Below are 25,906 nucleotides of genomic sequence, written 5' to 3'. Positions count from 1 at the left end.
TGTATATTGCGCCAAAAGAACTCATAATATTAGATGAGCAATAAGTACCTCATACAGACTGAATTTTTAATTTATTATACGAATTTATAAGCATAAAATACATTATTTACCCTCAGAACACTTCACTCACTATTACATACTTATCATAAACATCATGTAGACAAAGGTTTAAATGCAATCTGAATACTGTCACTGTGAGAACAAAACTTCTATCTCCAAAATGGTAACTTTACAGGAGAAACATTCATTACCTTTCACGGAAATTAGTGTGAAGAGATTTAATTTCAAGTAATTCTGGACCATTTCTATTGGTCTATGCACTATAAAACTTTCACATAATGTTAAGAGCAGATGGCATTTTGAAATAATGAAAAAAAAAAATCAAAGTTAGAGATATAAAGTTCTCTCTTGACAGCAATTGTATGTAAATTTACTCACAGAAAAATTGTTTCTTGAGCTCAGACAGGTTTCTCTAGGTTTATCCCTTTAAAACTAATGCTATCTTAGCTACTAGTCAGAAAGACAGCTGAGTCTTGTAGTGTGTTTAAAGGCATTACGATTAATTGCCCGCACAACTGCAGTGAGAAACTTTGACTTTGGTCATTGCAGGGGTCATCTAGGTATCTGTGTGCAAAAAAGCATCATTCTCACGGAGCCTCCTTGATGAGAGCTGAGAGTCTCTTGAAAGCCTGTTGAAACAGAGGAATGAAAGTGAGAACAGAATGTAATTCTGGAGTGACTGTGTCTATATGTGTGAGGGAGCCAACATGTGCATGTGAGAATGAGACAGCTGTTTTAATCTGCATGGTGAGTGACAGTAGCATGTACATGTATGTATGTGTGGTACCTCATCAATCTGTTGTGGTGTAGAGAGAGAGAACGCGGCTCTGACGTAGGGACACTGCTCTGAACTGTGGATGTTAAAAACTCCTCCAGGAACAAGAAGCACCTAAACAAAGAAAAAAATCAAATGTTTAACCTCTTTCTGCAGGCAATCTAGTGGCCATTCCGCCAGTGGACTAGAATTTGACTCAGATGTTTTGAATAAATATGATAAAATATTTTTCCATGTAACTACGTTCACATTTTTAGGCTGAACTGAAATTAGATTTTTTTGCCTTAATGGGATACAGATCTGATGGTTTCAGAGCAGTGTGGACACACAAATCTGATCTTTTCAAATCAGATCTGAGCTACTTTCATACATGGTCATGGATCAGATACTTATCTGATTCGTTGCCATGCAATATTAATGAGAACGGTCAGATAGAAATGGTACAAACACATATGACTAACTATGTTTTTCACCTTCATCTCACTCTAATAATGAATGGCTAAGAGATGTTTAGAGCAATTTATCTTCTCCTTTTATTCTGCACGTGGGTCATTCATGTGACGTTATGGATTAGGATGTTCGCATGTGGTCATTTCAGGACATCAGTTTGTTTACATTAAAGATTACACAAATGTGAACCATCAGGTTAGAAAGCTCAGATCTGAGCCAAAAATCAGAACTGAGCAATGTGAACGTAGCCAAGGACACTGTTGGCTCTCTGTGTATGAAATGCTGTGATTCTGTGTTGAGCTGCTAGTGAGCAAAGAGGGGCAAAAAGGGAGGACTGAGAATGCCCTGCTGTTAAAAAAACGAGAGCACAACTGCAGCCGTCTTTATATCAACAAATCATGTATGACTGCCACATTAAAATAAAATTATTTTAAATGCAATAAAACACATAAATGTTGACTTGCCTGCTAACTTCCCACAATCAAAATCAAGCTCGCTTCCAGTTTTGTAAGTAATACATATATTCACCAAAATGTATTCTATCAGCATTATTCAAGAAAAGAAATGCATGAACAAAGGAAGCTCCAAAACAGGTGACTGCATTTTATAGCTGCGGTGAAAAAGGGTTCAATTAGGGGTTTAATTTTACCTAAAATTTTGATCTTAACCTGAATATAGCCACACAGCACTGTCCAGCCTGACTGTCTGACAGACAACGCCAAGTTAAATCTCAACCATGTAGCTAATTCTGGATTATACATATAAAACAAAAATCTTCAATGTAAGTCATTTCCAGAGTGCCTCAGATTTCTGAAGTACATAATAACAAAACAAACAGTAAATTTCCTTTCTGGAAATGAGCTTTCTGTCTGGTTAATTTTGTAGTACTTTGTAATGTTCCCTTTAGAATAGTTTTAAGAGAAAAACACAGAACAAAACAAAACAAGCTACAGTCAGGTCCATAATTATTTAGTAAAAATTTAATTTATCAAGTAAAAAAAGATAAATGTGACAATGTAAGAAAGTAAAATTTAAAAAACAAAAACCTGTATTATTTTTAGTCATGAAATAGGATAAATTCGTGTTGACACTTCATAAATCAGGCAACTGCTATAAAAAATCAGTACACATATAAGGATATTTGAAAAATGATGAAAGCCCATGTGAATAGTTGGGTCTGAATATTTGGACAAACATTTGAGTTTCTAGTTAAATCAGTGACTAACTTCATTTAGCTGAACTCTCCATAACTACTGTGGTCTATTGCCTTCAATTGACCTTTGTTTGACTACTGTTTCTCCTATGTATGATATTTCACCGCAGAATTCAACTGGTAATCAGCTCTGTATAAGACTGAGCGTCTACTTTCTGTTTATTTACATCTGGTACAGAATCAGAACAAGCCAGGATTTGAATCTGCTTATATTTGCAACTAAAACACACCCATCACTGGTTGATTTATTCTTATTTTGACTGATCTGCCAATATAGTGAGCCTTACAACAATTGCAAAATGAGAAATATTAGAAATATCAACTAGATTTAAAATAATTTCACTTGCCAAGATCACATATTTTGCAGTGAGAAGTGGAAAAATAGCTATTGTGTTCATTTAGCTCTTAAAGTGCTAGTTTGGATAAAGAGCAAATAAACAACATTACTGTATTTGTTCTCAGTTGCTTTAAAAACAACTAACAAAATCAGCCGACCTACAGTCGTATGCAGAAGTTTGAACACCCCTAGTCAAATGACTTGTTTTGTAGATTTTCTATGTGAACATAAATTAACAAATTCTCTACATGGAACTAAAGTTTTTGCTAATTTTAGTGCACAATTTCTATTTATCTGCTGAGTTTAACATATTGGAAAAAATAAAACATACAATATAATATGTATCATAATCTTCGCACAGGCCACATTTTATGAGTTCAATCTGTTAGATTCAGCAAATAAACAGTAGTTTGCGTGTGCAAACGCGTGTTCTCTGCAGAGGAGGTTTTAACTTATTTTCAAAAACGTGTCATTCAACAAAACGTGTCATTTGACCAGGGGGTTCCAAGAAGTAAATCAGAACTGGCCATGAAGACTGATGATCGGTGCACTCTTACCACTGACATTCACAGGCCGAAATCTCTGTATGAGCAGAAATCTTTTGAAATTGTGTCTCTCAGCATGTGTGAGTACAAACTGTAAGACACAGAACAGCTCATTGTGCTCTGTGCTCTTTTGGAAATGGCCAATCAGCACAGCTTCTGTCTGAGTGTTTGTGTAGGAGGTGATGAAACACTTTGCTCACATGCAGAATCACTGCCTGGATTCATGGTGGTTAACTTACACACACACACAGACACACACACAGACACACACACAGACACACACACACACACCCTCAGGCTCTCCTCTGAGCCTTATTAAAACTACCACATGACATTCAGCACAGAGAGTTACGCTAATTAAACATTTTCAAAGGACATAAAGATAAGGTTGGATTTGAATAAAAAGGCTTTGCACAATACTTTTATTGCATGCGAAGTATTAAATGTTTTGAAGTTAGACATTTACCAACTTTTTCTCCGTCAGGAAGGGGAGGGGAGTTGTGTATTTTAGTGTGGGTTTATATACAGTGATCCCAAGAAGTATTTAGACACTTTAACCATTGGTAAGGTTTAATGAAGTACTTCAGGGTGCTTCAAAAATGCTTAACAAAATGATATTTGTTTCAGAGAAAAATACTTAGTGTAACATCAGACTGATGGAAGACTCTTTGTGTGGAGAAAAGCCTGGATAAGAAATCCAACCAGACTGTGCTAAGAGTACTGCAAAGCAGAGAGGTGGAAAGTCTGGGACTGTTTTTCGTACAGTGGTGTTGGTGAGCTTGTGTTCATTGACAGGTCATCAACTCAGAAGTGTATGAAGACGTTTTGGATGTAAATCTGCAGAAGTCTGCAAAGAAACTGCTCAAATTATAATGATCTGAAAAACCACCAACCAGCTTTTGAAAGAATACTTTGTCAAAAAGAAAATTATAGCATTGAAAGGACCTGTGTAAAATAAATGCCACTTGGTTTGACATTTTCCTAACACAATGAACTTGAATGGCTCATATCCTACATTTTTTTTTCTTGCATTTTATTTTATTTCCCCTGAGGTCCGCTTATAAAGTTCATGTGGTTTTAAGTATCAAATACAGTCCTAATTTGTTTTTACATGACCATTTCAAAAAGCTCTCTTTATCCCTTAAATTTTTTTTTAAGTTTTTGTGATTGTGCTTTTAAAATTGATATGGAAATGATCTCTCTTCTGATTGGCTGCTCTGTGTTGTGCCTCATTCAAAAAGCAGTTTGGGCTGAAACACTGAGCATGTCTGGGCAAGGCTAAACTGCTGTAGGCTGAATAGGTGGATAGATGTAAATGCTATATCACACTCTTCTATATAAAAAAGTGAGGTCAATGCGTTGGTCAATAATATGGCTACTATTAATACATTTTTAAGAATTGCACAAATGTCCACAAACCTTTTGCTGCCACTGCCGCACACTGCCTGTTAAAACTCAAACAGTGAGTGAATGATTGATATAAATCTTGCTCTCTATGTGTGTGTGTACCTCTTTCTCCAGTGCTTTCTCCATTATAAGCTGCTGCGTGTCTTTAACCCCCTTTAGTTTAATCCACAGGAACATGCCTGCCGCTGGTGCGTGCCACTCTGCTACATCTGTACAAAATACACAAAGACAAAGAGGAAAAACACAGAGCACAGCTAATGTTGAATATTATGGCTTGCAGTTCTGCAGAAATGTGAAGCCACGATAATGAATAATTGGACTATTAATCTATTTTCTTTTCTTTCTCACAATCCATCATATACCACAGAATAAAGACTAACCTTACATTTACAAGATTAAGCACTTGTGACTGCCTCATAACTCTATGACTGTCAATATACATGCTAAAAATATACGTTCATATGCAAAAGTTTGGACACCCCCAGTCACATAAAATGATTTGTTGATTTTCTAAGTGAAAATAAGTTAACACCTTCTCTAAAGACAGCACACTTCTGCACATTTTAATGCACAATTTCTGTTTTGGCTAAGTTAGAAAAAATAAAATATGGCACATTTTATACTTTATTTTTTTCTAATATGTTAAACTCAAAGTAGCAGAAAATGTCAAATTTAAGTTTGTTTCCAGTAGAGGATGTGTTCACGTATTTTCACTTCAACAAAACATATAATTTGATCAGGGGTTTTCAAACTTGTGCATATGAATGTATGTTTCACATAGCAGAAAGTTTAAAACCTAATATGAAGCAACAAATGTGTAATTTGTTGTAGGGGCTTGTGTATGCATGCGTTACGCAATGACTATGATGATAAAGCCAGGGAAAAGAATCAAACCTTTAAGCCATTTATCTGCTGAAGAGAGCATAGCGTTCCTCTGGGCTAGATAAAACTCCACCACCCTGAGAGATGCAAAGAGATTTACACCGTCAGAACAGCCATATTATCGTTCAACAGCATGTCTTATCTTATTCTGCTTTGCCAACATACATTACATCTTAATTTCAGTTCAAACTAATAAAATTTTAGAAATATCACATCTAAGAAAATTGTTTCTGTTATATGGACTATTCTACCAAATTAGTTCAAACTGTGGTCATGCGTTAAAAAAAAAAAAAGCATCCAGACTTTAGGTATTTACAAGTATTATCCTATAATCTATTTAAACCCAAGGCATTAACAGAGATAGTATGCTGTAAAGACTTGCTTTAAAGGCTGTGTCTGGTGGGTTGGTCGCATTTATTAAACTCGCTCTTAAAGCAATGGATGGGGTGTAAGCTCCCATTACATGTTAGCAACGTTAGCCTTGGGCACAAAACATATCTTGCTGATCAACTACATTTGGGGTAAGAAAAAAGTTGCATATACCAGACTTTCGGCCAAAGAACTGCTTTAACACCATGATGCCCAGCTCTCTTCTTGGAGACCCTACAGCCCACTCAGTTTAATTATAACCACCACATTTGAGCTTCTGAACATTAGAGCTGGATGAGCTGGTGAACAGTTCTGCAGGGCACAGGATTGTAATGAGAACTGCTATAAAGCACTGCCACTTCCTGTTTGGCAGTGTGTGGTGAGGCACTCACATGGTTTAAACCAGTTCAACTGCTTTCAACTCACCCATCAATGTGATTCAGGAAACCCTCCTGACCCCAACCGTGCAGGAGCTGAGAGACCATGAGCTGGACACACAGAAAACAGAAAACAGAAGAATAGAATAGAATAGAATAGAATAGAATAGAAAATAACATACAAGAGAAGAGAATTGGTAAATAACAGCTTATACACAGTGTTTACAATGATGAGCAGACCAATAGAAATGGTCTAAAATCACTGAGAATAAAATCTTGTTAGATTAACTTGCTAGATTAATATTGAAAGAATGCTTTTTGTTCTCCTTTAAAGATACTTTTTTGAAATATGAGGTTTTGTTCTGACAACAACTCATTACCCGGATTCATGTGTCATACAGAGATGTTTAACAATGGTGTGTTTGTGGTTTCTGTTCAGTAAAAGGGTAAAATTGTGGAAACCACAATAAAAACAACTCGTATTCCAACTAGACAATGAAAGATGCCACACTGATTGTTAAGTGAGAGAATAGTACTTTAAAACAATAAATAAATAACTCTTAGATGCCTATTTCCGATGCTCAGGCAATATCAGTGATCATTACAAAAAACATATTTTTGAGTGGTAGTATGTAACGGACAACTTTTCAGTATTTAGTGTGTCAATCCTTTGCCTTTATAACAGCTTCCATTCTTTTCAGGAGACTTGCTCTCAATTTGTCAAAGAAATCTGCAGGGATATTTTTCTTAGAAGTTGGTTGTATTTTCTGCTTCTCATGATCTGAGTAATCCCAAACACATTTAGTGATGTTGAGGTCTGGACTTCGGGGTGGTCATTTTTTACCAGCAGCTTTGTTTTCTTTTTTATCTGTTTCCTTTTCTCAGTAACGGCTTCTTGACAGCTACACATCCTTTCAGACTCATAGCACTGAGTTTTCTTCTCACAGTGGAAGGATGGACAAAAACTCCTGTGGATTTTTTCAGATCTGAAGCAAGAGTGGAGCCTGATTTTCTCTCATATACTGTTTATCTGATGATGACGGTTTTGATGCTTTACCAGCTCTTTTAACTTATTTTTCCTTGATCTTCTCCTTCCTCGTACAAGTATATCATCTTATATTTAATCTCCTCAGAAATATCTGCTTTGTACATAACTGTGGTTTGACTGAAAATGACACAAATAAAGGGTGGCCTTTTACACAGTACCGTACCTGTCCAAACCATTTAAAAACACTGATCTGCAACTGTGCCACGCCCACTGGCTCAGAGTTTGCCAACAGAGACAATAACTATTGAAATGAATGTACACTGGATGGTTTAGCAGAACTAGAGCAGCATCAAAAACCAGCCTTGCAGCTATTCTAGACTGAGGCTTTAGCATATGCTAATTGTTTTAGCATCTCTATTATGCCAACCCAGGAGTGGATCTGTATTTAGACAAACCCATTCATAGTACAAATAGGATATGCAAAACAATTACCATGGGTGCTGTGTGACTAATGTTTTGCTATGAGGTTGGTTTTGCAGTGATAACCCACTTAAACCTTAGAGAACAAACATGTGGGTCTCCTTTGTAAGAGAGCCGCTGTCCATCTTATGTTAGCCTACTTTGTTCTTGATTTTGATACTGTGGAGAAATTCCTGAACATACAGTACACAAGTTTGGTTACCAACTTTCTGCTGCACTTCGGTCATTGCATGCTTTTTTTTTTATTCTATCAGCAGCACCTGAATTAATTTAATAAAAAAATTGATTAGCTGAAGCAGATACTGGATGGTACATGTAAATACTGGACTTCCCTGAGAAGATATTTGGAAATGCATACATAGATAAACAAAAAAACACATTGTGATTTGTTATGTATTCTAGTGTTTTTTTTTTAACTAATAAACACTTACTGCCCAGATATAATAGCCCTAGACATATCATTTTCTGAGCTGCCTAAGACTTTTTCACAGTACAGTTTTATGGAAAGGACAGAATTAGGAATGGGCAAAAAAACAATATGTTATTGTTATTGTAGATTATGACCCAATGTATTTTTTGTCAGTATTTCTAAAACACTGGTCGATTGCATTCTTTATAAAAAATAGATGTGGCAGATTTAGACTAGTAGAGAGCCTGTAAACATCAATCACAGTGTCACAGCATCTAATTAAACTGTATCACATATTGTGAAGATGTTCACACCTAAGCAGGACTGACGATAGTTCTGTCATTTTAGTTCACAGTTCTGTGTTTCTGCCACAGTTTCCACAGAGGCAAAAAATAACACTGCTGCTTCATCAACACAGCGATGCCAGCGTGAATGAGGGATCACAGCTGAGAGGAATAAATGTTCTTCTGTACTGCTCACAAATTATGATCAGTGCTGTTGCTAAGACAGAGAGTGGATGGTAGCGTAGTGATAGGGGAGGTGAGCCAGTCATCACCCGGAAGGATGGGGGTTGTGCCCTTGGGCAAGGCACTTAAACCCCCAGTGCCCCAGAGAGCGCTGCTTTGGTGGTGAATTTTCCTTACAGGATCAATAGTGAAAAGAAATAGTGCATATCAAAGTGTCATTGTCATAAGAAAACCTCATAACTCTCTTTTTTCCCCCCACCATGTAAAAACGTGCACATTTTATGATAAATGAACTTAATTTTAACTCCTAAATTACTTTTACGTTTCCTTTTTAACTCCTTTCCCAATAAAGTTAATGTTCCAGGGATACAAATTTTCTCCCAACACTGATATACAGACACAGAGAGAAAGATTAAGAGAGAGAGAGAGAGAGAGAGAGATTAAGTAGATGTCTGACCTGAGTGAAGGTGCTGGTGTGCATGGTGGATGCTTGAATGTGAAGTACAACACGGTCCACTAACGGTTTTGGTCCTGTGACAAAACCTATCCTTAACCTGTGAATGCAAACACACTTGATCTTTTCAGCCAGACAAGGTACCTAATGTACAAAATATTAGGTACATCCACTTAATAGGTGTGCATAGGTGTACATAGTAGGCTTCAATACTGTGTACGAGGTGTAAAAAATGAGCTGCGGTGTAATAAGTGACTTGCAGTGCACCTATTTTGTGAATACAGTTGTGCTCACTCAGCTCTACTAACTGTGGTACATATTGTGCTTCATGCACCTATATTTGACTCTTTAATAACCACTCAGTTTTCTGACCACAGACCTCAAATGATTAAACAGACAAATCAGCACTGCATAAAGCAGACATGGAATGAACATTTAAATAGATAGCTTCCCTTAGTCAGTGACAGCGTCACATGAAATGTTATCTACATTATTTAGGTGTCCCAAAGTCTCTTTTCTTATCTAGAACTGCCCAGGCCACTGCACTGATCAATGCTCTCATCTGTGTCTAGTGTATGTTATAGTCTATGTACATACATACACTGTACTTACTGTACATACATACTGTATACATAAATTTACCTTGGGTAGTAAGGTCCAGTGTACTAGTTAATCTTTATAACAATGTCTTGGCCTCCCAAGTGTTACAGTAAGCTTGTGACTAAGGGTGTTTTCCCTCTGCACATAATACCAGAATTGTTCAGAAAACTGGAACTGTCTTTTTTCCATTGTCCATCACTTCAGTGCCGAAGGCTCTAGTTTTATGTTTTTTGGTATCTGTTCAAGATACAAAAGGACATAATTGTCACAGCAGCTGAAGCCAACAACAATTTAGCTAATTCTTTTCTCTTCCAGGTGAAGATAAAGTCACCAAGAACACCAGTAAGAGCAGCAGAGTGTAAACTAGAATAGTATGTTGATGTGTCCATTGCTATTTTTAGAATAATTACTTTGACTAAGGTGGCATAAGCTAGAAGTTAATGTTAATATTATTTGCATGTATTCTAGCCCTTACAGAAGGACTAAGCACAGCTATAAACATTAGCTTTGTTTGAGTCTGTGTATCATCAGTACATTTCAGTACGTTTCATGTCAGCAAAGCTAACTAGAAAGCAAAGTAGCTAATTTGCCAAGCAACTAATACAATTAAACCATTAATCCTGTATATTACAGTGCCATGTCTCTCAAGTGAAAAATGAACTATGACTAGAACCATACATTCCACTGGTTCCTGTTTGGGTCAGTTCTTGTTTTTGAATGTTCAGTGCAAAGATGCCATAACAGTTCAGTAAATGTACAGGTTAGAGGGAGAAAATATTTGATGGTTTATTTAATTGATAAAACCTAAACCACCGGATCTTCAGCCTTGGTCTTGGAGTACTCCAGTCCTGCACATTTTACTGTTCTTTTTGCTGTAACACATCAGATTTAACTGGGAAAACACTAAAATGTGAAAAGCAGGAACTCCAGGACAAGGACTACATTTTTCTTGCATTTTATTTGTGTGATTTTATGTACCAAAAATGTCATAATTCAAACTGACATATGTAAATGAGCTCTGTTCTGATTGGTCCTGTATTAGTCCTGTATTAATGCCTCATTCAAAAAACTCTCCGAAACTCTCTGAAACACTGCTTATCAATATGAATGAACGAGCTAAACTGCTGTAGGCGAATAGGTAGATATATGTTAATGAGCTGTTGGTTATAAACACAGTTCAACCTGGGCTGTTTTTGCAGCACAGTTTCTTTATATAAACCATATTAACTGGGGAGTAAATGGGACATTTTGAACCTTTAACAATGTTTACATATCACTTTAAACTTTATTTAAACTTTATTAGCTAGGGAAACTTGGTAATCCATGATTGGGGCTCTTCAAATTATCATAATACCATATTGAAAGTGCTTAATCCATGGTGAGGTCTGTTCCTCTGTTTCTGGTGTGACAACATGTGTCATGCTAAACAGGTCTGCTCATTAAAAAGCCTGCTTTCAGCTCCTCCAGTTATAGGTCACCTGGGATTACCTCTGCTGAAACATACTGAACACATATACACCTGCTCTTCACCTCTCAGTCTCTCTCTCTCTCTCTCTCTCCCTTCCATATGTCTAGATCCACTGAGACTACAGATAAGGAGACCACTGTCTTCAGCAAAAGTGTAAAAAAACACACAAAAGCAACATGGCTAGCTTCCACACAGAGCCGTGGCCTTTCAGATGATGCTGCTTACTGTGTACTAATTTATTTAGATTATGCCTCCGGACTCAAGTGGCTGACCTTATAATCATCACTGCTAACATTCCTCCAAACAAATAGGATCAGTGCTCTTGGGTCTTTTTACCTGAGCTGCCTTAGTGAGTTACTGAGTAACTCTGATAAGCACTGGAGCTTGAACGCTGTCATGCTTTGCTTCGCAATGTTCTCAGTTCATAAACTGACTTCATGCTAACCTATAGTTCATTTTAAAAAAGCAAATGTTGCTAACAAATAAATTTTAAAGCTAATACTTAGCATTATACAATGACACCATGTTAATCGGTGGCTACTAGCTTTTAATTGTTGGTCACTACTCCTAAAAATGAAGTGCAAATTTATGTGGCTTAATTTTTCCGAATAAAATAACATAATAATAGAGCACTTTAGTGAAGTTTGTTGCTGTAGTATACTGCTGTCTTTAATTTTGTCATAAAACTGTAATTATGAATGGAATTCTCAACGTCAAACAAAGTTTACCAACCAATGCTGTGCAGACAATTAGCCTGACTGAAAGAGAGCTAAAACATAACACTGTTTTTCTGAGACTTGAAGCTGTTTTGTCTGATGTCTGAAGCCTCATGCTGTCGTCAGAGGATTTTATAAAATGTACTAAAATAAATAACACAGGTGGCTTGTACAGTCAAGTGATCTGCCTGCAGCACCAAGCATGTTCAACCAGTGCAGCTCAACAGCACATTTCACAACTCCTCGTTGACGTGTGGAGACTACTGTCTTGCTATGGTTTGCATGAAATAAATCAATAAATAAACTTGTTTCAAACCAGCAGTAAATGAGTTTTTCCAGTAATTCTGTTAATCTTAAATCTATTTTAATACTTGTCAGTTTCAGTCTCAGGGGCACTTACCCTGATGACAGGATTTTGGAAAAGGAGTCTGTTCGTATAACTCGTCCATCCACATCTAGTGACAGAAATGTAGGAGCCCATGGCTGAAAAAAAGAAAAACAAGTCTGTATAATTACTCCACAGCTCTTTGGTCCTTGAATTCTAGGCTTACAATTCATTTATTAATGTTGAGACATATTATTAAGTAACTACTATAATAATTCAGCAACTACTATGAAACTAATATATAAGTTATTGAAGTGAGAAACTGAAGTGTAGACCAACATACAGGCCCTTAGGCTTTAAGGGGTTAAACAGTGGCCAACATCTTATCAGTTTAACACTACACGGTTATCAGCCGGAGTAGATAACACCAATAATATGTTGATGACTAACACTGTAAGACAAATAAGCCAATATGTACCTTTTGAAACTGCAGGAAATAATACGGGTCATCTTCAATGATAAGAAAGTCATACTTCCTTGCGAGCTGTAGAAGAACAAATATACATATTGGGTCTGTGATTTTATTAAAAACTCTAAGGTCATGGTATTCACATGTATTTCAATAAGTTCAATATGATTTTCGCTTTTCAGGTCAAGATATGATCAAAGGGTGCATTACATGGAAAACTAAATTTACAGTCCACTGTTTGCAGTGGGGCCCTGTAATTAATAATATATATATATATATATATATATATATATATATATATATATATATATACATATCATATATATAATATATATACACACACACACACAGATACATACACATATATACATATATACACACACACACATATATATATATATATATATATATATATATATATATATATATATATATATATATATGGAAACTAAGCTGAAAAACAGCCTGTTTTAAATTGCCTGTTTCTATGATGTCACAAATACATAAATACAGTTTAGCTCCACCCATTCATGTTGAAGTTATAAAGAGTGTTTAGGCCTTTTTGAATGAATCACAAGAAAGGGCAGAACAGAGCTGATTTACATATAATCAGTCTTAAAGGCACAGTTAAAAAAAACCTGTTTAATTCTAAGGGACAGAGAGAGGTTGGGAGATCTTGTAAAAATAAATAATGATTTTGGCACATAAAACCACATAAACATTACAAATGGACATTTGGGGGAAAAAATAAAATACATGAGAAAGTAGGATATGGGCCCTTTAAATTTATATATTTTATATATAAACACACACATTCTACAGAGCTCAAATCACTTACTTTACAGACTTGTTTAGCAGAGATAAATACAAATTTCATTTAAAAAAATATGCTGTATCTGATGCAAATGGTCTGTAGACTACGCAAACACAGATAGCGTGAACCCATTTGACTGATTTTGATAATTAACAAAAGAGAACAGAGAGAGCATCAGCAATACAATTTTAATTTATGTTTGTTTTGTTTTTTTCAATTTTCCGATACTGTATTAAAATTATTATACTTTTTGTATTCACATATTATATGCTGAAGGAAACCAGTACCTCATAGACCTTCTGCTTCCTCTCTAAGGTCATTGAGGCTCCGGTGGGGTTGCCTCCGTTGGGGATGGTGTAGAGGACTTTGGGTGTAGTGCTGTCAGGTTTGTGTGAGTCCCACTGGGCCAGAATGTCTCTAAGGCCATCCGGAATCATACCATACTGATCACTCGGCACATTTACGATGTTACAGCCCAGCGGCTGGAGCTTTGGGTGAAGTTTAAAGGATGAAAGGTCAGAGGGGAAGAAGATAATCACAGAGAATTATGTTCAATGCAGGCATAAGAGACTCTGGGTCAAAGTAAGAGCTGATCATTCTGAGTAAACTCTCACTTTAACCTTTACAGGAAATACCACAAGGCCACCGTTAGACTTTCAAACAGAGGAAGACTCTTACTGCTGCCAGAGTTCCTGAATATGTGGGTGCATCAAGGAGCACAGTATCACCAGGATTGACAAGCATCTCAAACACCTTCAAGGAAGAAGAAAACAGAAGATTAAGTTAATTAAGTTAATCTTTGCATTCATTTGGTACATACAAGCAACACTGATTTATTATTACTTATTTAAACGTGAAAAGTCACATTTAAATAATGAGATTATGTCTGTCCATTAATGCAAGTTTTCAACATGATGCACAAACAAAATACTAGTTTTGTAATTATTTTGCTACATATTGCAATTGTGATATGCTTTGCAGTATATTAAACATCTCAGTGAATTAATAACATAGCATGGTTAAAGATTGCGTTGTATTATTCTGAGTAAAAAATTATTTACTTTTGTTGGATTAAGTAAATCTTTTTTTTCTCACCAAAACACCCACAGAAACACTTACATGGAACTGTGATTTGGTCAAGATGCTCACAGCACACAGTAAAAAACACTGTAATTGGTCAAATATGCTCATTTACAGATTAACAGCTTCTGAAACATCAGTACTGAAATTGCCAGTAACATGATAACAAAAGCAAATGATACATAAGGAGTCATAATTAGGTTTTTTTTACAATAATTACAAAAATCTATTAATTATTAAGCTACTACTAATTTCAATATAAATAATTGTAATTAACAATTTGTCTTTTTTGGAAGACAATTAAGTTGTATTAAAGTGCAAGTCCAAAGTGGCCAAATTGACCGATTATCTTACTTCCTAGCATCTTTCAACTGATGAGAGAAACAGCTGGAGTTCAAATAAACAAACATGACTCACCACTGACCTCTGAAGGTCTTATAGCTTCTGTTGTTTTTTTAAGGCCCATAATGTGTTATTCTGATTTCTGATTTATTTTATTTACATGCAATTGCCTAAACCCAACAGTTAAAACTCATCCAATTCACATTATTGTTGTGATGTAAACACATAATTTTGAAAGCTAACAACTGTGGAAAATAACTGCAATTAGCTCAAATGACGGCGATCAGGCAAGTATGTAATAATGACATGCGTTCCTTGAAAATGTAACCATATGTATATACTATATCAAACTCTTTTCTTCTGAAAAATAAACTTAGCAAAATTCAGTTTTACTTTGATATGTGCTCTTTAAAGCAGGGCCAGACCACAGCTGATTGTGAAAGGTAACATATGGAAAATAATTGCAATCGGTTCAAATAATTGTGACCAGCTGATTGTGTATAATAATAATGTATATTGAAATGCTACAAAATAGCCACTAAAATATAAACAGATAAGATAAACTGTTGCATAAAAGGTGTTATGTTATTTAAAAATAGTAAATGACAAAAAATAACTAGGAAAAATAACTATGAGCGAGATTTGCTCACTGTGTTTGAATATGACGCATTCTGGATATTAATTTCATTATAAGCTCTCAATATCATATACAGTATGCAAAAGTTTGAACACCTTTGGTCAAATTGCATGTTGATTTGGTCATGTTGCCTTGTTGATTATCTAAGTGAAAATAAGAGAATAGTGTTAACTTATATTTGCTTAATTTAATTTTAGGCCTGTGCACATTTTATATTTATGTTCATAAATATAAATATAAATAATTGTTAAACTCAGCAAAATGTGCACTCCAATTTGCTAGGAAAATGTTTGTTCCTATCTGTGAACTTATTTTCACTCAGAAAATCAACAAAACATGTATTTTGACCAGGGGTGTTCAAACATTTGCATACAACTGTATGTCTACAACAAAATCAGTTTTATATTATAAAAACAGTTATTCCAAACGTTTGAACAGTAGTGTATGTGCTCAGGTCTTAAGAGAAAGCAGGAGATCAGGGAAGGCTGATGTCATTGAGATGGAAGTAATACTTTGCAGAGTCCCTCCTGGCTGCCAGTGGTGACACACATCTCCATCTGTCCTCTCTCCGGGCTGAAGCTCGCTGTTGGAGGGTCATGCAGCCTCTTCTGGAGCTCCTTCATCCACGAGATCAGCTCTGGAATACTGAGGGTATACAGCCAAACAGACATAGCAAACTTTAACCTCATAGGTTAACCTTTAGTTTCTTCTCATCCCAAATTCAGTTAAACTGGTGAGGTATCGTCTTGAATATTTGAAGAGGAGCCGTCATGCTCTTCTTAGACAATAATTATTCTGCAGACTTTGAACTGGCTCTGATTAAATATTTTTCCACTATTCAGACATACTTCATGAAATACGTACAACTGAAATATAAAGCATGAAGTATAATGCTCAGTGCCTATGGACCACTGAAGTGTAGAGTACTGGTGGACATGTTTACCCATAAGAGCCAGAATACTGCAAAGCCCTCTTCATCATGGTCCCATCAAACTCAATGGTTTCTCCATTCTTCGTTTTAATGCTGGCGGAGTGGAAAGGGAAGGTGTTGGGGTTTGGGGCTCCCCCAGCAAGAGAAATTAAGGTAGGGGGAGAGCGCTGCTGGAGCTCAGCTGGACAGGGGGAATGGAGAGAGGAGGTGAGAGAAGACCAGAAGACCATGGATATCAGAGGAACCACCTGCTGTCTATTGCATTTTTGAAAATTTTCTTTACATTTTCAAATGGGTAAATTAAACCAAGCCATCTTTCAAGACCTTTTACGTCTGATCTACCCTCTTTAAATACTCTGGCATCTGTTTCTGTCTGTCATGTAAATGATCTGTCCATAGCGTGGTAGTATAACATGAACAGTTGATGGACCATGGCTTACTCAGAAGGCGGATTGGGGACGGCCTCCGTGCTGCACTCACGGCTGTCAAAAATCTGGAGTAGTTCATGTTTCCTACAGGTTGAAAGCACAGTAACAAGTAATAAAGGAGTAAAGTTTATAAAGTTTGAACCACCTTTCCCAACACATTCTTCATAAAGGAGATCTACAGTAATACTACAGACATTTTTACAAGATTTCTAAAAGAAATCTTTTAGTAAATTAATATAGTTATTATAGCTTACTACAGAGTGCTGCAGGAAATATAGATTATAGACTACTATAGGAATATTATAAGAAGTGAAAAAAAATATTATACAAATATTATACTGCATTAAAGCTGTATACTGACTATATGTACTATTGACTTTTTGCAAGGGATTATTGCTCACACAGAGTGAAGTCAATAAAACTGACTGAAAACAGTCCAAGTAGAGAGAACCGAACCGATCCGATCAGCATACAGATAATTTTGTGGTTGCCAAGCAGAAGGCGACTCGCTTTTCGGATTAAAACTGCAGATCAAGACAACTTCTAATGTACCGAAACAAGAATAAAACAAAGCACAATGCCGATTCTGTAATCAAATGTTACAAATATAAAGTGTCAAGTCAAATATGCCACATTAAAGCGATTCAAACCATAGCAAACACCTACACCACACACTCTAAAACCTGAATAGCACGTTTATTATTGTGACTAACCTTCGCGTCCACCCGTCTCAAACGCAAAGGCTCCCGGTTAATGTAGTTTAGTGTCTCTCACGTAACGTAGCAAACGAACCGTGTGGACTACATTACCCATAGTCTGGAGCAGCTGGGCATGCTAACTGACAACAAGGTTAGAGTCGATTCTAGTGTGGATGTTCATGCTAACACTGGGCTAAAAACAACCAAAGCCATGTGTTTGAGTGTTTAATTGTTATTATCGTAAAGCGAGGCTGCCGAACACTTTGTTGGCAGTTTGATAAGACGGACATTTTTGCTCCTGAGTGCGTTTCTGGCTGCGGCTTTGTTCTTTTGTTAGTTAGCTAGCTAGCTAGCTGGTTAGCTAGCACAGAACAGAGGATAAGTGATAAAACTCTTGTGTTTAGCTGTAGCGGTTTTATTTTACGGGGCACAGCTGAAATGTGGATCGTCTAAGTGTTCAAACAGAAGGAGTCAATGGGGAAAAGGAAAGACATGATTCATCCCAGGTTCCTTGCAGGTAAGTAACTGCTGGTTAACTTGACACTCAGTCGACTTAGTCGCCAGGCAAGTTAGCTGATTGGAGAACTTTGCATTAGGTTTTGAACCTGGAGGCCCACTGCTCCATCACACCTGATCCAACTTATCAGCTCATTAAAGGGGAATTCCACCGTTTTTTTTTAAATGTCAGCATAATTCAGTCTTTTGAGATGAAATGTAATTCAGAATATTTTGATGTGAAGTGGTTCATTGTAAAGAAACGTAAGTTACAGATCCAGATTTCTTTACAGTGGTGGTGATAGGAGCCAGGGGTCACAATGTCTACGACACAAATATTTTATCTACTGTCCAAGCCAGTTTATTTACTATCCAAAACCACCATGAACCATTTCATGTTTTAACTTTATGTGACGGAGCTTTTAGAGGCATTGAACTCTTCAGATATCTGGTTTCTTATCACCACCACTGTGAACAGTTCTGATTCGGTGAGTTCGTCTAGAACGAAGCCTTTTAAACCAAACCTCTCTGAACGACTTGTTTACATCTTAACCGTTTAATTTTACTGAAATTGTTGGAGTTCCCCTTTGACAACCTCTTACTAGGGTGAAATGGGTGTGAAGCAGGAAAAGCACTAAAATGTGCAGGGCAGTGGGACTCCAGGTCCAGAGTTGGGAACCACCACACTAGAAGAATAAGCAGGGGCATTATTTGTTTCTCTTTTTAGATGCATTGAAACATTTTGTTCATGCAAAAAAGTCCTTTTACCCTCACAAATATTTGGATCCCTGTGTCAGTGTGATGGTGTTATCCAGTTATTGTAGGACTTGTCTGATTACATCTAGAGTTGTAGGATGAATAGGTAGATTCACAAAAACAACAGTCTTAGCTTCCTTGTGTGAAACTGTGGACCGGGGAGTAAATGATTCGTTAAAATATTGAAACAGTTCTCTCACATGCATAAAATTCTTGCTGCCAATATTTGGCATATAAATAACTGCAGTTAACAATTAAATTTTTGTTCATTGTATGCAGCTATTAAAGTACAAGCCCAAAGTGACCAAGTTGGCTGAGTAGCTTTCTAACTGTCGATGCTCCCAACTGTCAAGACACAGCTGGAGCTAAAAAAAACAAACATCCCTCACTGCCCTCTAAACGTCTTATAGCACCAAGTCAGAAGTTAGAGCATGTTTTCATTAAGACCCATGACGTGTCTCAACAAATATGATTCCTGCTTTATTTTATTTACATGCATTTGCCTAAACCCAATGGTTAAAGGGCACCCAATTCACATTATTGTTGCAATATATGACTGTGAAAGCTTGTTGTGATGGGTCTATTTTGAAACCATGTGTACATACTACATTAAACTTTCTTAACCTCTTATTCTCCAGGGTATATTTTAGTTTTTCCATGACCAAATTACATGACCAAATTGTAAGGCAAATTATTCAGTAACTGCATGAAATAAATGTACATTTTATTTTATTATTTCTTTTTTGTAAAAGCTCCCCTCAAATTAACAGAACATGTGTGTTATGATCACTGAATGCTGATGCTGAAAGCCAAAAATCTTAGACACTCTTTGTATTGTTTTAGAATTTTTTTTTTTACAGAGTATATCACTGAGAGACACCATCTGTTTATAGTTTATAGCCCAGGTTTGTGGAAAAATGGGTCAACTTTCAGTAGACAAAAAGAATTGTGAGTTCAGCTTCTTCTATTATAAGGTTACAGTTACAGCTCTCATATGACACCCACTTTTTCAATGTAGCTTATGAAATATGGAAGTTATGAAGAATATGACGAAGTGCGTCCGGTGGTCTCAAGGAGTTGAAGAGGTTAATTTGGGATTAAACTTAGGGAAATTCAGTTTTCCATTATATGAGCTCATTAAGCAGGGAATACACAAATATACAATACAGTGGGAGTTCCAGAACTGGAGTTGGAAAACAAATGTTCTCAAGGTTCGTATGAACCGATGAAGCCACTCAAATCAGTTGTGAAATATCTTAAGGATTATAAGTCCTTTTATGAACTTCAAGCCCAGTTGTTTATTTACTACTGCTAGACTGTTCAGTTATTTGGACAGTAATTTAAAACGCTTTAACTTGACCATTGTGCTGTTTGGATCACTGCAGTGTCTTTTTGTTTTCCAGGGGATGATGATGACTACAGTGGACACAGGAAGAAACACAAGAAGCATAAGAAACATAAAAAGAAGCATCACCGCGACGATGGACACAGCTTCTCCTCAGAGGCTCTGGAGTCGGACTCTGGCATTGTGCTTAAACCTCCGCAGCTGAAGCTGAAGATCAAACTGGGAGGGCAAACACTGGGCACCAAGAGGTCAGTGTTGTAATGTGATTCCTCAAGCGATTCCTTAGGAAGAAATCAAACTGCAGAGTACACGACATCTTGATATCGTGGTCTTCACAATATCCCTAGCTTTATAAAGATGTTGTGACAGTAGAGTTACAGAGACACCAATCTAACAGTCTCCTATTCCATTGCTTTTTCACGCTGGTTTAGTGTGCCCACATTTACGGTGGTTCCAGAGGCTCTGCGATCGCTGTCTCCTCTGATTGTGGACAGTGATGATGATGACGACAATGAAGATGATGATGACGATGACGATGATGAGCCCTCAGAGGGGGTGCCCATTGAGCAGTACCGAGCCTGGCTTGGTAAGTTTATGTAGAATTTTCAAAATTTGTGCGTGATTCAATCGTTAAGGTTCATTTAGAGTGGTTTAATGTGAAAGGAACCAGGAGTCACAATATACAAATATAGCCGTTTTATTTCACACTGAAAATGACCAGTGAACCTATGCGTGTTTTCATATATAATATTGATGACAGTCAGAAAAAGTAAGTTTTCTTGGGCACTATTTTCCCTAATAACGACCTGCATGTACCTCTCCACTATGAAAGAATTTTAAAAATGACCTTTTAGGCCAAAATCTTTCCCCAAAACTACTGTAAACAATGTCTCCGGCATCAGGCAGTGTATTTATAACCATTTCATGTAATAATTTTCTGCATGGTATAAAAACCCGATGCGCATGACTGTTTATATCTTAAGTGTTTAATTATGCAGAAATTAAGGAAAATGGTAGAATCCCCCTTTAACGTTTTAAATCCAAAATAAAAATATCAGCTCTCTGAAACATTTTTGAGGCTTTCTATTCAGAACTTGACATTTTGTGATTTTTCCGCCATCATTGTTGTGCATTCAGCACAAGTATTTTAATTCAGCTGATTCCAACTATGTTCTTTGTTATTGTTGTTATTATTATGTTTATTTATATTTGGTTTAATGGGGTATGGTAAAGGGGCACCTTTGCTGTCCAATCTGAATAATTTATGAATAATGTTCTGCATATGGTGCTTGATTTTCCAGATGAGGACAGTAACTTGGACCCTTCCCCTCTACCGGACATGGACACAGATTCGTTTGTGGAAGGTCCCATGGATGAGGAGGAGAAGTGGCTTGATGCGCTGGAGAAAGGAGAACTAGATGATAACGGAGAGCTCAAAAAAGAGATAGATGAGTCTCTTCTTACTGCTAGACAGGTATCTTGGATGTTAAAGAACATAACATAGTAATACATAGAAATAATTAATAATGAACTAAATATTATTATATTTTTCCCTAAAACCAGAAAACGAGTTATTTGCTTGAATTTCCTTCAAAATAACTGATCCAAATTAGCTTAATTTTCATATTATTTCAAATGCTGCTACAAGGTGAATCACCACTCAGTTTGTTGCTCATCAGCTTCTTATTCTCTTTGCAGAGTCTGTAAGAAACTAAGCTAATAAGTTAATCCTTATGTACATTCAATGAATATTTGTGTCAAATCGATATAATTTGTGCTCTTATTCTTCCCCCAACAGAAAGCACTCTTGCACAAGCAGCAGAGCCAGCCTTTGCTGGAGTTGCCAATGGGCTACAAAGAGAAGGAAATGACGGCCGAGATGCTGCAGAAGCGTGAGGAACGTGCCCGCAAGAGGCGCCTTCAGGCTGCTAAAAAGGCTGAAGAGAACAAGAACCAGACCATTGAGAGGCTCACCAAGACCAGCAAGGCCAAGATCAAGAGCATGAAAGAGCGAAAGTCCAAGCAAACTCAGGTGCCTATGGTTCGGTACTCAGACACTGCCCAGGGGGCGGCTATCTCTTACCCTGTTGGGGTACCTGCTCCAGCCCCTGACCCTCCACGGCCACACCCTCCAGCTCCAGTGAGCTGTGGCGTCTTTGGATGCACCAATCTGAAAAAATATTCCTGCTCCAAAACAGGCATTCCGCTCTGCAGTTTGGACTGCTACAAGAAGAATTTGTTGCTTGTGGAGAGTGCAGCCTGAGGAGCTTTAGGAATAGACCTCTGAAGCTGTGTGTCATTCTGTAGTCATCATCATGCTCATGTTAGGATCTCTGGGTCTGTGCTGGTTTTGTCTATGGTAAAAGTGAATGGCTAAAATTGCATTTATTGCATCCTGTGGTCAACAAAAATGTTCCAAATCTGATACCTTTTGCCCTGTGTACATTGCCCTCCAGAATTTTGCTGGATCCTCTGGATTGTGTGGTCGTTTAGCAGTAAAAAGTGGAATAATGCTACATACATGCTAAAAGCAAGCTGTACTTGACAAAGCTTGTTGGCTTGTTTGGGGTATTTTGGTGAGGTTGTCGGTCATATGATGTCAGTTCGTGTACAGCAGTGTTAGCTAGCATGTATTGCATGTAGCAGTATTTATATTCCGACTCCTAAGCAAACTGATAATTCAGAGGATTCAGTGACATTCAGGGTATTTATGGCAAAATGTAACAGGTTCTGAACATCTTTGTTTACCACATTTTATTTTAGATTTTGTTGAACTGCACATAATAAATCAACAGAATATAACATTGATAACTGTTCTATTAACTATCGGAAGTTCAGTGAACTCAGTGATTTATAAGGCAGCCAGGTCACTTACTCTAAGTTAAAACAACATTTGCTCCAGTGTAACAGCATACCACACAGGGCAGGAGTTAATAGTTTCCACAAACTATGCTGAGCGCTATTTTTCAGATAGTGAATAATTATAGATGGCATTGACTGTAAGAGAGAGTTGGAGTATTTCTTTATGCTTTGTCAGAATTGGAGATGTAGAACAGTGGTCACCAACCCTGGTCCTGGAGATCTATCTTGCTGTAGAGTCTAGTTCCAACCACAGTCTGCCACACCTGCTCCAGCTAATGAACTACTTCAGAAGCCCTTCATTGGCTGGATCAGAAGTGTTAGTATTAGCAGCATTGAGAGAATAAAGTTCTTACCTTATTTAGTTCTTGGCCTGTGTTGTGTTTTGGGAGCTGTTCCTCCAAGCTGGCTTTCTAAATTATCTGGCTACTGCTGGCCGACTAGGTCGTGCAATGCTTTCTCAAACTGTGATCTATTAATCATATTTCTTCCTTAATCTAAAATCTTCTTTTATTTTTAACCTAACCACTCGTGAGTTATTTTAAATTTCTAACTTGAGTTAGCCAGCAAGGAGAAACTGGACTCTGATCTAGGATCCACTTACTTATGTAAATATTCCTCATAACCATGTACTGATAAAAACAATTGTTTTATTCAGAATACACAAATTTCAGTTTGTTCTGACTCAATTATGTTAAATGCCCAGAAAAGAACGTTGTGTTGAATCAGTGGGAAGGTGAACCTTGAGTTTAATGTATTTATTTGTTGTCTGAAGAGTCACTCTGCCAAGACTTTAGTGTTCTGGCTAATTGACTAGTCAGGATATTTCGATATTTTTGTAAAAACACTGAAATAAACAACAGATTCTTACAAGGTGACATGGCAAATTTGTTTGCATTTATTTCACACATCTTTGATATGCACTTGAATGAAGAGCATATAAACTTTAAAAAACTCATCAACTGCTACATCTTAAATAAACAAACATCTCTGCCATATTACAAAACACTGGAGCTGGACCTTGATGTAAGGTTGTTACTATTGACAGCATGTAAATAGGTATGGCAAGCCATTAGATTCCATTTGGTCCTGCATGATAAAAGGTCACTTGAAAATAACAATGTATGTAGCCATTTCTTCGTTGTATTGTGTATATATTGTGAAAATATCTTGAATTATTATGATACATTTCCATCATATTGCCCACCTATATACTGAAGCAACATCTGGTTGACTTCTATTCTTAGTGTATTTTGAGTAAATAGGTTCTCTGTTCTTTCAGGGAAATGTCAAAATGATTGTCCCTGGTAACTGACCAGTTGCTACAGCTGAGGCAAACAGATAGCAGGTTGTAAAGTGTCAGAGTATTCCTTTATACTTCTCCAAACTTGAAGATGCAGAGCACAGGTTTCAAATCCTGGTCTTGGAGTGTCCCCTGTCCTGCACGTTTTGTGTTTTCCTGCCATAACACACCCACTTCAGCTCAGGAAGGGCTTGTTGACAAACTGATTATTTGGATCAGGTGTGTTTGTAGATGGAAAATGCTAAAATGTGCAGGGTAGGGAGTAACTCCAGGACCAGGGCTGGGAACCACTGATGTAGAGCACTGGTCACCAACCCTTGTCTTGGAGATGTAACTTCCTGCAGAGCCTAGGTCCAACCAAAACCTAGTACACCTGCTCCAGCTAATTAACTTCTTCAGAAGTCCTTAATTGGCTGGACCAGATGAATTAGTTTTAGCATGGTGCTAGCAGGTTGGAACTAAACTCTATAGAAAAGCAGATCTCCAGGAGGAGGGTTGGTGACCCTTCATGTAGAGACTCCCAGAGCTATATAATGCCAAGTTTTCTCACAACTGTCAGTGAATCCTTTCAGTTTTCTAGAGTGGAAATACAAGACCTTGCAGTATTGTCCCTAAGCCTCTTAGCTTTATCCTGCCCCCTTTTTTAAAGAAATACAGCACAATCTGAGGTATTACTGTTGAGATGAGACACATCTGATGGTCTTCCAGCCCTTCAGAGAGCATTCAAGGCACTGACATAAAAGGACAGGTTTTTCAGCTTAACAACGTTCAGTGATTGGACTATACGTCTCGGTTCTGAACCCAGCATTGACTTTTAACAAGTGCCAGAACTGAATTCAGTCCATTGTTCCCTCTCTATTGCTATAAACAACTAGGCCTCAATTAAGGTTTACAAAGTTTCCAACATGCTTTCCTCATTAGGAGCCCTTAATCGTTGTGGAAAACATTTCACAAAGCTGTGTACATCAGACTTCCGCTCCTCCATCACAGGTAGTGCAGGACTTCATACTCCCAGCAACATGGCAAGAAAATCACATGGCCAACCCAAATGACAGCCTGAAAGCCATCTCCACCGGCACCTCTGCAACGGAATCGTGGAAACAAACGTAGAACTCCTGAGGTACAGGTTCTAGAACCATCCGCCTGGAACACAGAACAACACGAGAGTTTCCAAATGTGATGTGGGAAATCAATGCTGATGTTTTCCTCATGTTTTTTGTGGTCAAACAAAAAAAACACACACCAGTGATATAAGCTTAAATATTTACACACTGAAGCACAAAGATGACTCCTGAGTAACTGCAATAAGTACATAATGGAAAAACGGAGGACACACCGCATGGAAACAGAGGCAGCGGACTGATAAATGACTGCCCTTTCTGCCCCGGGTTTGAATGAGATTCCACTGAGGCCCAGCTGCAGGTGAT

At 37.2% G+C, this 25,906-nt stretch overlaps 3 protein-coding genes across 7 annotated transcripts in view; 1 reads left to right on the top strand and 2 right to left on the bottom strand.

The window, feature by feature from the left end:
- Window positions 1-46: 46 nt before the first annotated feature.
- aadat (aminoadipate aminotransferase) lies at window positions 47-23,819 on the bottom strand. 4 transcript variants are annotated; one of them, XM_036561322.1, is made up of 14 exons: window positions 23,533-23,819; window positions 17,036-17,107; window positions 16,608-16,776; window positions 16,177-16,309; window positions 14,284-14,358; window positions 13,893-14,093; window positions 12,801-12,866; window positions 12,398-12,480; window positions 9,217-9,313; window positions 6,465-6,526; window positions 5,682-5,746; window positions 4,890-4,996; window positions 848-949; window positions 47-689 (listed from the first exon to the last, which is right to left on the bottom strand). In XM_036561322.1, the coding sequence occupies exons 2-14, from the start codon at window positions 17,100-17,102 to the stop codon at window positions 648-650; spliced, it is 1,269 nt and encodes a 422-aa protein (XP_036417215.1). In that variant the 5' UTR covers window positions 17,103-17,107; window positions 23,533-23,819; the 3' UTR covers window positions 47-647. The 4 variants fall into 4 exon arrangements, with proteins under 4 accessions (XP_036417215.1, XP_036417216.1, XP_036417217.1 ...); XM_036561323.1 differs by lacking the exon at window positions 23,533-23,819 and adding an exon at window positions 17,737-17,766; XM_036561324.1 differs by lacking the exon at window positions 23,533-23,819 and adding an exon at window positions 17,425-17,722.
- Window positions 17,861-24,054, top strand: ino80b (INO80 complex subunit B). Its single transcript, XM_036561326.1, has 5 exons — window positions 17,861-18,238; window positions 20,376-20,565; window positions 20,749-20,903; window positions 21,619-21,791; window positions 22,116-24,054. The coding sequence occupies exons 1-5, from the start codon at window positions 18,196-18,198 to the stop codon at window positions 22,578-22,580; spliced, it is 1,026 nt and encodes a 341-aa protein (XP_036417219.1). The 5' UTR covers window positions 17,861-18,195; the 3' UTR covers window positions 22,581-24,054.
- Window positions 24,055-25,906, bottom strand: part of intu (inturned planar cell polarity protein) — a 41,134-nt gene continuing 39,282 nt past the window's right edge. For both annotated transcript variants that reach the window (XM_036561321.1, XM_036561319.1), the window contains exon 16: window positions 24,055-25,622. In XM_036561321.1, coding sequence (XP_036417214.1) covers window positions 25,511-25,622 — 112 coding nt within the window. In that variant the 3' untranslated portion in view covers window positions 24,055-25,510. The remainder of the gene's footprint in view (window positions 25,623-25,906) is intronic.

The sequence above is a fragment of the Colossoma macropomum genome, unplaced genomic scaffold, assembly GCF_904425465.1.
Source record: "Colossoma macropomum unplaced genomic scaffold, Colossoma_macropomum, whole genome shotgun sequence".
In the NCBI taxonomy this organism is placed as follows: domain Eukaryota; kingdom Metazoa; phylum Chordata; class Actinopteri; order Characiformes; family Serrasalmidae; genus Colossoma; species Colossoma macropomum.
Note: the sequence above shows the minus strand (reverse complement) of the source record. Positions and strands in the feature narration are given on the sequence as shown.

Bases quoted from the DNA above. Each gene is read 5' to 3' on its own strand.
- ino80b (XM_036561326.1), top strand. From the start codon at position 18,196: ATGGGGAAAAGGAAAGACATGATTCATCCCAGGTTCCTTGCAG. The intron at 18,239-20,375 runs GTAAGTAACTGC...TTTGTTTTCCAG, and splicing joins TCATCCCAGGTTCCTTGCAG to GGGATGATGATGACTACAGT. The intron at 20,566-20,748 runs GTCAGTGTTGTA...ACGCTGGTTTAG, and splicing joins CAAACACTGGGCACCAAGAG to TGTGCCCACATTTACGGTGG.
- aadat (XM_036561322.1), bottom strand. From the start codon at position 17,102: ATGAACTACTCCAGATTTTTGACAGCCGTGAGTGCAGCACGGAGGCCG. The intron at 9,314-12,397 runs GTAAGTGCCCCT...TTGCATTCACAG, and splicing joins TCCAAAATCCTGTCATCAGG to GTTAAGGATAGGTTTTGTCA. The intron at 950-4,889 runs GTACACACACAC...TTCTTTGTTTAG, and splicing joins AGAAAGCACTGGAGAAAGAG to GTGCTTCTTGTTCCTGGAGG.